We start from the raw sequence: 14,815 nt of genomic DNA, 5'->3' as shown, positions 1-14,815 counted from the left end.
ATAAATCTTCTACAATGGAGCTGAATAGGGAGGCTTACTCTTTGAAACCTGAGTAAAAGCCAATTCACAACATCTGAATTTGCATTTTTTTTTTATCCTCACTCGAAGACATTGTTCAGATAGAGTGGGAGGGAGAGAGAGAGAGAGAGAAACATCGATGTGAAAGGGACACATCAAGTGGTTGCCACCTGCACAACCCAGCCAGGTCTGGGGACAAACTGCTACTGAGGTACATGCCCTTAGCGGGAACCGAACCCAGGTCTCTCTGGACCGCAAGCCGACGCTCTAACCGCTGAGCCAAACCGGCCAGGGCTGAATTCGCATTTTTAAGTGATTGGGTATGGAATTAGTCCTATTTCTATTTATTTCTTTTTTTATCCTCACCCGAGGACATTTTTCCATTTTTTGTTCAGGTAGAGTGGGAGGGAGAGAGAGGAACAGAGAGAGAGAGAAACATCGATGTGAAAGGAACACATCGAGTGGCTGCCACCCGCACAACCAACCAGGACCGGGGACAAACTGCAACCGAGGTACATGCCCTTCCGAACCCGGGTCTCTCCAGACCGCAGGCCGACGCTCTAACCGCTGAGCCAAACCGGCCAGGGCGGAATTAGTCCTATTTCTAAATACTCGGTGGTAAGCAGAGATAAAGTTGAGCTTTATTGTATCAGCCCCTTAAATATTCCCCTACCCAACTCCTCCTGAAGAGATTAATGTAAACAGGGCACTGAAAACTGGATGTTAATTACAGACAAACCCTCCCTGGCATAGACTGGCCACAAAGGTAAAGACTCTCGCCTAGCTGCCTGATATACCAGGTCTCTGGCCCTACAAATCGGGGTGGGGAGTGGGGTGGGGTGTACTCCCTCAGGCAAGCCAATTGGTATGGGCACAGTATTTTCTCCTGATGTTGCAACTGGACCTTCTGTTCATTTAGGATGTTTTAATTGTGCTGTACCAGCCCACCACCTTATAAAACTCCCTAGAGCCAGCTGAGTGAGATGGGACAAACTTGGAGCCTTTGAGAAATTAACATGAGATGATCCTGGAGCAGCCCTGGGCAACTTGCACTGGAGAAGTCATGTTACTGTTGCCCAGAGGGAAGATGGGATCTTTCCAAACAGGCTACTCTATTCCTTATGCTTCTAAACAGGTCACTTACAAGCAGCCAGTTGATAGGTTATGACTCAGACACATTTTTGCCTGGTCTGTGGAGTGTATTTTTTTCAACATTTGAATTAGCTTCTAACACTTAAAAATTAGGAGATTTCACAAAGACATCTGGATTTCTGGCTTCTCTCTCTTTTTTTTCTTTATCCTCACCCGAGAACATTTTTCCATGTTTTGTTCAGATAGAGTGGGAGGGAGAGAGAGAGAAACATCGACGTGAAAGGGACACATCAAGTGGTTGCCACCCACACGACCCCGACCGGGACCGGAGACAAACTGCAACCAAGGTACATGCCCTTAGTGGGAACCGAACCCGGATCTCTCTGGACCTCAGGTTGACACTCTAACTGCTGAGCCAGGGCTGGCTTCTCTTGACAACAGAACACCTATTCATGCTGGGCCCTCCCTCTCACAGGGACATATCCTTTAAATGGGGTATTCACTGCCCAGCAGGCTGAGGAACTCTTTTTTGTCCCTGCCTAGTCCTGCTTGTTTTCCCTAATCTAAAATGTTACACCTCCACCCCCAAAAAATTACAGATTGCAAATCTGGGTGGGAGGTAGGATCAGATAGCTAATCCCTGGCAACTCTAGGCTCTGTCCTGCCTCTGGATGTGGAGGAGGTGGCCCAGGACTCTGGGAGAACATAATGCAGTCAAGATAAAGCATTTGTCATCAGCCCTGGCCAGTTTGGCTCAGCGATTGGAGCATCAGTCTGTGGACCAGAGAGTCCTGGGTTCGGTTCCTGCTAGGGGCACATACCAAAAAAAAAGCATTTGTGATCAACCCAGATCTCTGAAATTCCTGTCACATCCTGGAGGGATGGGCATGTAGAATCCACAGCATGGCAAGTGGATGCCATTTACTGAACACTTAATCTCAGCCAGTCTCTTCAATCCTCTATAACAACCCTGAGAAGTAGATACTCAATCCCATTTCCAGGATGAAGATATTGAGGTTAGTGCCACACTGTTGATGGCAGAACTGCTGTCTGCCTCCAGAGCCCTCCAAACCAAAGGCTTTTCTCTCTCCCTGTGCATGATTAGCTCTTATTAGGACCAGTCTTAAATTCAAAATACATTGCCATTGTGAATTCAATACTAGCTTTAAAAGGCACATAATAAAGAATAGTTAAACAGTGTATCACATTAGTGATGATTTTCTCAAGCAAAAGTATAAAATGATTTGATATCTGTAATCAAGATGGAAGTGGGTGGAATAGGTGCGCTAGGAGCTTTGCTTGCCTGGGCGGCTGAGGAGTGAGCTCTGTGGCCCAGAATACATCCTGGTGGGCAGGCAAATAAGTCCCTGAGCCTATAAGGCTCTGACAGCACCTTGTAGACTGCATCCCAGGTTTCTATAAATTTGTGGTAGCTTGGAAAAAAATGGAAATTATCTCAGGTGTGCTTGAAGGACATGTAAATTTACTTTTTACTAGTCTGTAATTATAATTTCTCTTCAAGTTTTTTCTGAGACAGAAACTCAGTGTGTTCAGCTGGTTCTAAACTTCCTTCCTTTGCTAACAACTCCCTACCTCTCCTTAACCCCACTTCACCTCTTCCAAGTCTACTGCTTCCAAGTCTACTGGGAACCACCTGCGATAAAGGTCAGTTGGGAATTTAGGAGGTCACAGATGTCGGGAATAACGGTGTAAAATGGGGAGGAGGAATTGGTTTTGGCTTTAAGACCCTGGAACTTCCAAGGTTTTTACAAGACTATTTGCAGCTTTTGCAAACAACCTTAAAGTCATCAGCGCCCCACTGTGGAATTCAAAGCTAAGCTTGTCATAATTGTTAACACCTTCTTTGACCAGTCTTTTCACATTTGATAATTATTTCCCTCTGCGCCTTTTTGTTTTTTTTGTTTGCTTGTTTGTTTTCTGGCAGGAAGGTTCTGCTGTCTTGGTTTTAGAGATTATCCTGCACAGGGAACAGCCTCTTCGCATTCAGAAGTCAGGGGAAGATTTATATCGGCTTGCAGGGTGAGTAAATTTCCAAGTTTAGAAAGCGGGTTATACTGAAAGTTAACAACACTTCAGGTTCTAGGTTGAGCACAATGACCGCCTTCCTCTGGGCAGCTAGCTGGACCCGAGGCGAGTGCTTGGAGCTCGGTTTTGATGCGGTTAGGGAACCCAATTTCCGAGGGCGCAGAGACTGCGAGTCTGCAAACCGGGGGAGCCGTGTCCACGCGCGAACCGCAGTCCCACCGAGCGCCGGCCTCGTGGAGCTCCCTTCACCCGAGTGAGGAAGGGGGTGCTCCCTCGCGGCCCTCGGGGGAGCCCTCCCACTCTTCCCAACTTTCCCGGCCCCTGGGCCGGAGGAGGGCGCCACTCCCGGCGGGGACGCGCTCGGTACTTAAAGGCGTCTCGGCGGGGCTGGCGCTAGTCAGTCGGAGCGCGCGGCGGCGGTGAGGAGCGGGAGGAGGGGCATGGAGCTGCCGCGGGCCTGCTGAGCACCCGAGCGCAGGCAGCCGGCGGCACGGTGAGTGCGGGCCCGGCTGGCAGATTCGGAGGGGCGGGCAGCGCAGGGGCTGCGCAGAGGACGCGGGCATGCCCGGCTCCACGGGTGCCCCGTGGACTCCGACCGGCTCCCCCGGATGTGCGGGAGCCGCGTCCAGCGCCGGAAGGCGGGCTGAGAGCTGCGGCATCTCCGGGCTTCCTGGCAGCGGGTCCTGCAGCCCCCTCCCCACTGACCCCTCCTCCCTTTCTTCCTCCATCCTCTCCTCCTCCAGTCTCTCCTCCCTTACTCCCTTGCGGCTCCTGTTTTGTGAATGGATTAGGAGGCGGACGACAGTGCAGGGCACGAGGCAGGCTGGAGTCTCTCCCTCCCCCACGCCCGCCCGCGGGTTCGCACCTGTCCTGGCACCAAGACGCTTGGCGCCCAGGTTCCTGCGGGTCAGCTGGGCCACGGCCGTACGTATCCGCCGGCCTGGGTTCCCCTTCTGTAGCCTGCTCGGAGAGGACGGGAGGAAAGAGCCCCCGCCCGGCGTACAAGTTTCCATCCCGACGAGTGTGGCCCCGCAGAAGGGCACACCTGTCAGCTGGAGAGGCTGCAGACTGGGCAGCCCCGCAAAGTTTCGGGGGTAGATTAGAGGTGTGCGTCCTTGGTTGGAGATTTTCTCCTTCCATCGGCCAGGGGCGGGGGTCAATCTTAGATATCGTCCCTAACCCGGTGTCCTTGAAGCCGAGTGCGCATTAGCCTACCAGGGCCGAGCTCCGGTGAATCCCTTCTGAGCGAAAGGGGGTACGGGGGCGAGAAGAGGTCTAGACTCCTCTCCGCTGGCTTGGGGTGACACGGCCCCCTATATGGGCCGGGGCACCTCAACCAGAGCCCACACCAGCGTCCGATTGTTCGTGAGGTCACCGGCTATAGGATCTTCTTGGTCTTCGGAGGGGCAGGGGGTGCCGAGGTAGCGCCTCCAATTCCTGCGCCGGGTGTGGGTGTCCCGCCCGGGAAAGAAGGGCGCCAGCAACACCGGGGATGTCGCCTTTGTCTGCCGGCATACTTTGCCACGGTAGCTGGGGCCCCGGGGAGATGAGTGGGGCCTGGTCCGACTGATCCCTTGGGTTTTCCCATACGGATCGTGGGAAACTGGCACGTGGGTGTGGCCGGCGCCGCCTTCACCAGAAGGCACGTCTCGGGCGGGGGTGAGAAGCGTGGCGAGTGCCATCCTGGCTGAATTAACCTGGTGGGCACCGCCTTCAGCACTGCGCTGAGGCGGGGCGCCAGCGACCGGCAGGTTGCTGGGCTGGCCTGCGAGCCCTCTGCCCTTTTCCAAATCGTAGGCGGGCAGTAGTGGCCGCAGTGCCCACCCCCCACCCCCGCCCCGGCATATAATCTCTAGAGGGGGACGGGGCGCTCCTGGGCTGTGGGTTGCAGGGTCTGGGGGCCCCTGGGCCGCAGGATCGTGCTTGGGGGTGGGGTGGGGACCATGGAGTCCTGCAGAGGAAGCACGCAGCAGGCTCCCAGGGATGGTGGGGCAGAGCGCCCGGAGGTCGCGCTTCCCGGAGAGGCAAGGCTGCCAATAGCACTTTCCGGACAGAAGCTGCTAGAATGGTGCTGGTGCCTGAATGTTAGGCTGATTTAGGCAGTGACTGCGTGTTCCTATGGCAAGAAGGTGTGTTGTGTTGGAGTAGGGCTCCGTGGACGGTTTCAGTAAAACCAAGAGCTGGAGCAAGCTTGGAAATGAGACCTCATTGTCTGTAGAGGGTGGGTGGGGTGGTAAGGGGATTCTCCAGATCTGGCAATCCCCACCCCCCCCACCCCCAATCAGCCTTACCTCTTGGATAGCCTTTCATAGCTGGAAGTGCTTCCATTTTTAGGGAAATGATTCACCTGAGATGCATGGAGCAAGGAACCATTAGAACCCCCTATTAGGGGGGGAGATACCAAGTCTTAGAGAACTTGGGCAAGGTCAGGCAGCCAGGAGGTGGTAGAGCCCTGTCTCAAGCACAAGTCTTCTGGTGTCGTGTCTAGTCCTAGGCTCTTTTCATTAAAACACAGCTGTTTCCAACAGTACAGATGCTGGGAGCCCTGAAAGTTACAAACGAAATCTGGCAGCAATTGCAGGAGTGGCCAGGCCAGGGGACAAGCACAGAGATTCTATGCGGGCACTAGGACCAAGGTGATGGGGCTTCCCAGGCAGCCACCCTTCCCAAGCAGCTGCAGTGTGGCTGCAGCTCCCTTTGGTGCCCTGAGCGCTTGGCTTCCAGGAGAGCTGTCCACACCCCAGCTCTCATTTCCCTTTCTTTCCCTTGTCTGCCTTTCCTAATTGCTTTCCCTTTCTTTCCTGACTCTCAAGTAAATGAGGAAAAGGTGAGAAAGCAGAGAACACAGGGAAACTTTCTCACTGATTTTGCTGTTTGAAGAAGAAGCTGTTCCCTTTTTCCCCTGACACCTCTTTATGTTTCCTGTTGTTTATCCCTCTCTTCCTCCCTTCCTTCTCTCTCTCTCTCTCTCTCTCTCTCTCTCTCTCTCTCTCTCTCTCTCTCCCCCTCTCTCTCTCTTCCTCACCCTAGGATATCTTTCTATTGAAAGAGAAGAAGGGAGAAAGAGAAACATCTGTCTGCTGCCTCCCTCTCCCATACACTGCCTGACCAGGGATTGAACCCTCAATGTAGGTATGTGCCCTGACTGGGAATCAAACCTGCAACATTTTTGGTGCATGGGATGACACTCTAACTAACTGAGCCACTCAGCCAGAGCCCTCCGATTTCTTCATGGGCCTCATTGGTGGCTGTGCTTTACTGGCACACATTCCCCTCCCAGAGTGCAATCCTCTAGTGGGTACAGTGCAGGTAGAAGCTTAGGCCACTGGCTGCCTCCATGTCCATCTTCCTCCCTCTCCCTGGCCCCTCATGTGCTCAGAAGTGCCTTAGGCTCACCCCTGCTGATGCTTGCCTTCAAGAGTTTTGGATCAGGCCCTGGCCAGTTTGGCTCAGCAGTTAGAGCGTCGGCCCATAGACCAATGAGTCATGAGTTCGATTCGGTCAAGGGCACATACCTTGGTTTCGTTTTGTCCCAGCCCTGGTTGGGGTTGTGTGGGAGGCAACCAGTTGATGTGTCCTTCTCACATAGATGTTTCTCTCTCCCTCTTTCTCTCCCTCCCAATCTATCTGAAGATAAATGGAAAAATAACCTCTGGGTGAGGATTTTAAAAAAAATCCTTCTCGTGCATCATGCAGAAGTGAGGAGGCAAGCAAGAGGTCATGGGTTAGGCAGATATCCCATTTCTGCCATCCACTAGCTAGGTAGCTCTTTCCAGCTGTGGTTTGTCTAACAATAATAAATGCTACTTTAAGTGCTTTACATATGTAACCCATTAAACCTCAAAGAGGCTACGAAGTTAGTGCTGCAATCCACATTTTATAGATGAATTAACTAAGGGACAGAACATAGTCACACAGATAGTAAGTGTCAGGACTGGGACTTGAATCCCAATAGTCTGGCTTCTGAGTCTGCAAAGTCTTAGTCATGCTCAGTAGAAGAAATGGCTTTTATTAGTGGGTCATTTCCCCTGTTCTTGGCCAGGCCCAGAGAAAATGCCTCCATTCCCACTACTGGAGATGCTGCCTCCTGTCTGATTCCCATGTCTCTTGCCTTCTCCTTCAAGATGCCGGTGCAGCTGACAACAGCCCTGCGTGTGGTGGGCACCAGCCTGTTTGCCCTGGCAGTGCTCGGTGGCATCCTGGCAGCTTATGTGACAGGCTACCAGTTCATCCACACAGAAAAGCACTACTTGTCCTTTGGCCTGTACGGCGCTATCCTGGGCCTGCACCTGCTCACCCAGAGCCTGTTTGCCTTCCTGGAGCACCGGCACATGAGACGGGCAGGCCGGCCACTGAAGCTGACCTCCCCACCACAGCGCTCAGTGGCACTTTGCATTGCTGCATACCAGGAGGACCCTGACTACCTGCGCAAGTGTCTGCGCTCAGCCCAGCGCATCGCCTTCCCCAACCTCAAGGTGGTCATGGTGGTGGACGGCAATCGCCAGGAGGATGCCTACATGCTGGACATCTTCCATGAGGTGCTAGGCGGCACTGAGCAAGCTGGCTTCTTTGTGTGGCGCAGCAACTTCCATGAGGCGGGTGAGGGTGAGACGGAGGCCAGCCTGCAGGAGGGCATGGATCGTGTGCGAGATGTGGTGCGGGCCAGCACCTTCTCGTGCATCATGCAGAAGTGGGGAGGCAAGCGAGAAGTCATGTACACAGCCTTCAAGGCCCTTGGAGATTCGGTGGACTACATTCAGGTAAGGGTGTCTCCCTACAAGTGTGTGGATGTATCTAGCCAGCCAGGCATACCCTCCTCCAGGAGTTTCAAGTCCAGTGTAGGTCCCTTGTACTGTGCACATCCCTCCTCTGCACTTAAGGCAATAGGCATGATGGTTCTGAACAGCAGTCCTGGGGTCAAAAAGACCTGGGACAGAATCCTGGTTCTGCTGTTACTTAGCTCTGTGACTTGTGTCCTAAAAGTAATAATAGCAAACAGATATATAGTGTTTACTTCATCCTAGGCACTGTTGTAAGCTTTTCATACATATTAACTCTTTTAATCTTCATAATACTTCTAGAGGGTAAGTACTGTTATCATCTTCACTCATAAAAGGTGAACCTGAAGCACAGAGAGGCTAAGCAACTTGCCTCATGTCACTCACCAGTAAGGTGCAGAGCCAGGATTTGAGGCCAGACAATCTGTCTCAAATATTGTTTTAGTTGTGGACCAAAAAGTCCTACTCTTCTCAGTGTCAAATTTGTGACTGTAAGGTAGAGGGACACAGGTGCTAATCACCACACAGAGTGATTCTGCAGCAGTCTTGGCAAGGCCAGAATCACGAACAGACTCTGCCTATCTTCCAGTCAAAGGGGTCATTGACACCAGCCTGAAAATTTTATTAGTTTGACAAGGTCGAATAGCTCCACTTTTCAAATAACAAAACCTAGAAAGAACTGATTAGAGCTTCCCACATTTCAATACCAAGTAGAAACTGATACCTAGCACCCCAGATTTCTGGTCCAGCATCCATTCTGTCCATTACCCCGTTTTTTCCCTTCTCCCTACTGGCCAGAGGGTTTTACTTGAATGAGTAGTGGTGGTTGTGGAAGCCTGCCTACCTGTGTACTAACTCAGTCTTGCTGACAGCATGTTAAGTACTGTAATATTTAATTTTTCTATACAATACCCACCTAAAATCAGCTTGGCACAGATTTTTTGTTTTGAGGTGTTTTTTCTTTAAAGTTGCATCCTTGCATGAGAGTTGATACATTTATTTTTTTCTGGGTTTCTAGGCCCTAGTACCTCCTCAGCCTTGTAGGTAGGGATGTGAGACAGTTCTTGATTCTGCAGTTCACATAGGGTCAAAGGGCCTTTGAAACTTTCCTGGGGACTCAGAAAGCTTAGCAAAAGCCCTTGAACCCCGGCACATGCTCAGGCCACAGTGACTTTGTCATTCACTCCCTTGAAGTACAGAATCCCCCAGACCTGCTCTGCTATACATCTTCCTTTCCTGATCTTTCCAGTGTTTTGGTGGATTAGCAACTAGGTTCACACACCTGAGCCAGCCTTTCTCCCTAGAGCTCTGGGATTACTGCCTGTGGCAGCCCTGATGGAGTTCAGCCTGTCTTCTTTTTTTTTTTTTTAATCCTCATCTGAGGACACTTTTCCATCCTTTGTACAGACAGAGTGGGAGGGAGAGAGAGGAAGAGAGAGAGAGGGAAACATCGACGTGAAAGGGACACACCGAGTTGCTGCCACCAGCACGACCAAGCAGGGCTGGGACAAACTGCAACTGAGGTACATGCCCTTATCGGGAACCGAACCCGGGCCTCTCCGGACTGCAGGCTGACGCTCTAACCGCTGAGCCAAACCGGCCAGGGCTTCTAACAGCCCTGCTAAGGGTGTGTCTTTCCCTCTGTGGGAGATAACCCTGCCCCAGGCAGTGGGGAAACACACAAGAGCTCTGTCTCTAACCTTGCTTAGCTAGAAAGACATTCCTGGAAAGAAGGAAGCTGAGCAGCATCAAGAATGTGTTAGGGTCAGGGCAGGAAGTAGCCATGAGACCAACAGCACTGGGAAGCTTGGTTTGTAAGCTGAGGAGTTTGACTGAGGGAGGCTTTTTGGGACCTTCCCAACCTGGGCCAGAATGTAAGGCTGTCAGTAGGGAGGTAGGGGGGAGCAGGTGTGATGCTCTGCCTGGTTCCCCCTCAGCCTATTGCTGCTTGTCTGGCCACCATGTCTTCCAACATGGAGAGAGAAAGTTGGGTAGGTTGGAGCTTGGGAGGGGGGTGCCCCCTTCCTATAGGCTAATGGCTTTCACTCAGCACCTTCAGTGAAAGGATTTGGGGCTTTTGCAGAAGAGGGTTTGGGCTCATCTGTGGATATGTTCTGTACTTTGTCAGAGGTCAGAAAACCAATTCCCCTGACCAGTATTTATCTGTACCATCTTACTAATTTTCTAGAAAACAGACAGGAAGTCAGCCATTATTCCACTAATAATGGGACTACCTGTTAAAATCAGACCATGAGCCTCCCAGGTGGGCAGGATTTGATTCAGATTTTGGAAGCAGCTGCTGCCAGAGCCTGAACACCCACTCAGAGTATAATCCAGGTGAAAGCAGCCCTTAGTTGTACTGTACTGAAGGCTTGGCAGCCATGTCAGTGGTGGGGCAGGGGAGGCTGTGATTGGGTAGTTATATCCTCCACTTAGGTTGTGGATCATCTAAGAGGCCAGAAGCTGAAACAGGGAAGATCCTGTTGTTAAAAATCCTATGGGACAGTTTTGGGCAATAGCCTCTAGCAAGAGCTTGGCCTTCTGAGGGGTGTCTGCTGGCCCTGGTCTAGTCACCGTGCCTGTCATGTGATTTCAATGACTTATTGCTTTTTTCTTCCCAAGGACCCAGAGAACCATTTTAAGACCATTTCTCAGGAGCCTGGTTTCACAGAGGCTAAAGACTTGTCCAGCACTGACAGACTCCTGGGTTTCTCCCTCAGCCTAGTGGCTGTCAAGCCTGGTATCTGAACTCTTCTTTTCCTTACTTTCCTTTGTTACTCATCTCACCCCTTCTATTTGGCTTTTATCTCTTAACCTGTTAATCGAGCGGGACGTATAAATACGTCAAACGTTGCATACAGTAAAAAGGGAATTCCTCAGTTAACAGGTTAACTAGTGGTTGGAAGTGAATCATATGAAAGGCAGTTATGTCCCTCAGGCCATGAGTGGACTGAGGTCAGAATGGGCAGACAATGCATTTATTTCCTCTGCAGGTGTGTGACTCTGACACTGTGCTGGATCCAGCCTGCACCATCGAGATGCTTCGAGTCCTAGAGGAGGACCCCCAAGTAGGAGGAGTTGGGGGAGATGTCCAAGTAAGCAGTAACCAAGGATTCTGGGATGGGGGGTGGGGAGGGCTGGACTCCCTCTGCTTTCTAATCCAATTGGGTATGTCTGGGAAATGGGCATCTTGACTTCCTAGTATTTTTTTCAAGGGGGGGGGGGGTGTTCCTCTTTGAGTTTTAAAGGGCTTGCCACTAACACCTTTCCTGCCCTTTTTTCAATCTGAGGGAGGAAAATTATTTATCAGGTACGTAGAAAGCCTGTGCTGCTGGGAGGGGCACAGAATTCTGAGGTCACTGATCCTGCAGGGTGCTTCCTTTTGGGCTGGTAGTGCAGCAGGCACCTCCAAAGTTAGACCCTTGAGAAACCCTGCTCTTAGGTAAATTGCTCTGAGGGGTTCTGGGCAGTGTGGTCAGAATAAGGGGCAATATCTTCTTCCAGAGAGTACTGCTGGCAACATACCAGGTCTTCCCAAAAAGCTTTCCAACTGAAAGGTCAGGACCTTTTTCAAGGCCACCTGTCACTGTCACAGGCTGCCTCCTGAGACTGAAGGTGGCCTTGATTGCTAGAGTAACTTCACTGGGTCAATCTTGTGCAGATGACACAGTGTAGAGTTGGGGCTAGTGCTAGGTGAGTGAGTGTGGTTGGCTCCTTTGAGCCTCAGGTTTCCCAGCCATGCTGGGCTAGGACTGATGACTAGGAATTTGCACAATGGGCTACAAAACTCAGGGTAGGGAGGCCTCATGGTAGCCAGTGTGTGTCTCCTGGGGCTCAAGGTCTCAGGTGAGGATTCCCAGCATTTATGGTTCCCTTACAGATCCTCAACAAGTATGATTCATGGATCTCCTTCCTGAGCAGTGTGCGGTACTGGATGGCCTTCAACGTGGAGCGGGCCTGCCAGTCCTACTTTGGCTGTGTGCAGTGTATTAGTGGGCCATTGGGCATGTACCGCAACAGCCTCCTCCAGCAATTCCTGGAAGATTGGTACCATCAAAAGTTCCTAGGCAGCAAGTGCAGCTTTGGGGATGACCGTCACCTCACTAACCGTGTCCTGAGCCTTGGCTACAGGACTAAATATACAGCGCGCTCCAAGTGCCTCACAGAAACCCCCACCAAGTACCTCCGGTGGCTCAACCAGCAAACCCGCTGGAGCAAGTCTTACTTCCGGGAGTGGCTCTACAACTCTCTGTGGTTCCATAAGCACCACCTCTGGATGACCTACGAATCCGTGGTCACAGGTTTCTTCCCCTTCTTCCTCATTGCCACGGTCATACAGCTTTTCTACCGAGGCCGAATCTGGAACATTCTCCTCTTCCTGCTGACGGTGCAGCTGGTGGGCATTATCAAGGCTACCTATGCCTGCTTCCTTCGGGGCAATGCAGAGATGATCTTCATGTCCCTCTACTCCCTTCTCTATATGTCTAGCCTCCTGCCAGCCAAGATCTTTGCCATTGCTACCATTAACAAGTCCGGCTGGGGCACCTCTGGCCGAAAAACCATTGTGGTGAACTTCATTGGCCTCATCCCTGTGTCCATCTGGGTGGCAGTCCTTTTGGGAGGACTGGCATACACAGCTTATTGCCAGGATCTGTTCAGTGAGACAGAGCTAGCCTTCCTTGTTTCTGGGGCCATTCTGTATGGCTGCTACTGGGTGGCCCTCCTCATGTTGTATCTAGCCATCATTGCCCGGCGATGTGGGAAGAAGCCAGAGCAATATAGCTTAGCTTTTGCTGAGGTGTGACATAACCCTCAAGCAAAGCGGGAGAAGTGCAATGGGTAAGGGAGGGAAGGGGAATGGAAGAAAAAAGATGGGGTGGGAGGGAGGAGGGAATGTTGTTTTAGTTTTATAATGGTCCAAAGGACAAATGTGAAGTGCAAAGAAAGGTGACTGTAGTATGGCCTGGGGCAGTTCTGCTTAGAGAAGGCAACACTCATTCCAGCTCAGGGGAGTAGAAGAGACTTATGTTTTTAGGCTGCCTGTCTGCTACATGGTGGTCTCTGGGAAAGATTCCACTCCTGCCCCAGGATCCACAGGGAATTCAGAAGTGTGCTAAATAAAACAGTAAGTTCCATTCAGTGGCAACTTCTGACAGGTAAAGTGAGCAATGCCAGCTTTAGGGAAGGGGTTCTTTTAGCCCATTTGGACACAACCAGAGGTGAGGGGAGAATCTGAGATCTGGGTCAGCTAGGAATGTCTCCCCCCTCAATCTAGTTATCAATGCAATAAGATTGTGCCTGAGATACAAGGCCCAGAAGCCTGATCTCTGGGCATCAGGAAACAGGGTACAGGAATGGTACTTTATTATGTGATGTACCCCATTCCACATCTCTACATCCCAACGATGAGCCAAACTAGCAGGGAGTTAGCATTGAACTGCTTTTAAGTGTACATAGATGTGAATGTTAAAAAGGAAAGTATGCCAGGAGGTACAAAGATTAGTGGTGGTGCTAGAGGCCATGGGCTATATGGAGGCCTATATATAGCCTACCTGGACAGTGCCCAGACATCTAGATGAGCTTGTCTGTGATCTCTGCTGAGTAGATAAAATGTTTTGGTCATCTACCAGGGTGATTAAACCCCAACATACTACGAATGGAAGTAAGGGCTTGGTATTTCAACCTGTATATTTCCGAATTCCTCCCAATTTAGCCAAGTCCTAAGACAGCCTCCTCACTTTGCTTTCAAGGTAATGTAGTAACCTCTTTGCCCTCCTCCTCATTGGGTAAGTTACTCAAGGTGGCAAATGAGGCAGAGCCTGGACTCTCACAGGCTCCTCTGTAATAGGTAAGCCTGCCCTCAGCACGTGGGGGAAAATGTACTAGGAGCCTCTGACCAAATAGGCTCCCATCTGGGAACACTTGGGACAGACTCCTTGGCAGCTGGGTAGCATGCATGACGTTCAGGCTGCAGTTCTTGACAATCATCTCTAATGGAAAGCTTTTCAGTGTTCCCTAAGTGAACCCTCAAATCCAAGCTGGTCATCTTTGAGACTGATTCTCCTCAGTGGCTTCTCCAGGGAATTCTTAGAGCCAAGTTTGCATTTGCTTCTTTCCAGAAACCAAACTAGGAGATGGAATTGATTCCTAAATCCTAAGATTCTTGCTTTCTCAGGCCTCTTAAGGCTGTTTTATTTCCTCTGCGTTTGGCAGGGCGGAGAATGAGGGAAGACCATTTTCTAGAGATTGGCAATCCAGACTATTCTCAGCTCTTGATTTTGAAACCTGGCATCTTGACTAAGCCTCTGATTTAGGGGTTGCTTGCTCATGCATACTCTCCCCAAATGTCCATTATCAGAGGGTCCAGCTAAAGTAGAGAGGAGTTGGGGTGAGGCAAGCCTCTAGTGTGCCCAGGTGCTTCCTATAAAGGAATACAGTGTGCTCTGAGCCACAGATAGGCAAACCCTGGTGCTTTCCTTAGTTTCCTATGAACTCAAGGGTTTCCAGAGTGCAGCCAACACTGCTGCATCACACAGACCTCAAGTTTCTGATAAGACTGCTGGGTGATGTTGGGCCCAGTCCATCAAGGCTAGAAGAGTCAGCAGGCATTTGCTAAAGGCAGTTGTTCCAGGTTCTTCCGTGTTTTTGCTGGCCAAGAAATAAACTATTTGACAACTGCAATGGAGGAAATCCGGTCAGCCAACTCCAGAGCTCAGACTTCACTAAGGGCTTTTCTTCAGCTTTTACATGAAGGTTAATAGAGGACGAACTTCCAGTTGGAAAACTCTTGGCTGTCCTACCATCAGCTCTACCTTGCACTGTGGTTATCAGCTTTCCTCATATCAAAAGTAGGCAAGTACAAATAGTGGGCTCACAACATT

The 14,815-nt window shown here is 50.9% G+C and overlaps 1 protein-coding gene across 1 annotated transcript; it reads left to right on the top strand.

Moving 5' to 3' along the window:
* Positions 1–3,058: 3,058 nt before the first annotated feature.
* HAS3 (hyaluronan synthase 3) lies at positions 3,059–13,042 on the top strand. Its single transcript, XM_036273835.1, has 4 exons — positions 3,059–3,150; positions 7,281–7,916; positions 10,928–11,029; positions 11,815–13,042. The coding sequence occupies exons 2-4, from the start codon at positions 7,281–7,283 to the stop codon at positions 12,736–12,738; spliced, it is 1,662 nt and encodes a 553-aa protein (XP_036129728.1). The 5' UTR covers positions 3,059–3,150; the 3' UTR covers positions 12,739–13,042.
* The last annotated feature ends 1,773 nt before the right edge of the window (positions 13,043–14,815 follow it).

This window comes from Molossus molossus, unplaced genomic scaffold, assembly GCF_014108415.1.
Source record: "Molossus molossus isolate mMolMol1 unplaced genomic scaffold, mMolMol1.p scaffold_m16_p_21, whole genome shotgun sequence".
NCBI classification, from domain to species: Eukaryota; Metazoa; Chordata; class Mammalia; order Chiroptera; family Molossidae; genus Molossus; species Molossus molossus.
Note: the sequence above shows the minus strand (reverse complement) of the source record. Positions and strands in the feature narration are given on the sequence as shown.

Bases quoted from the DNA above. Each gene is read 5' to 3' on its own strand.
- HAS3 (XM_036273835.1), top strand. From the start codon at position 7,281: ATGCCGGTGCAGCTGACAACAGCCCTGCGTGTGGTGGGCACCAGCCTG. The intron at 7,917-10,927 runs GTAAGGGTGTCT...TTTCCTCTGCAG, and splicing joins ATTCGGTGGACTACATTCAG to GTGTGTGACTCTGACACTGT. The intron at 11,030-11,814 runs GTAAGCAGTAAC...GTTCCCTTACAG, and splicing joins GAGTTGGGGGAGATGTCCAA to ATCCTCAACAAGTATGATTC.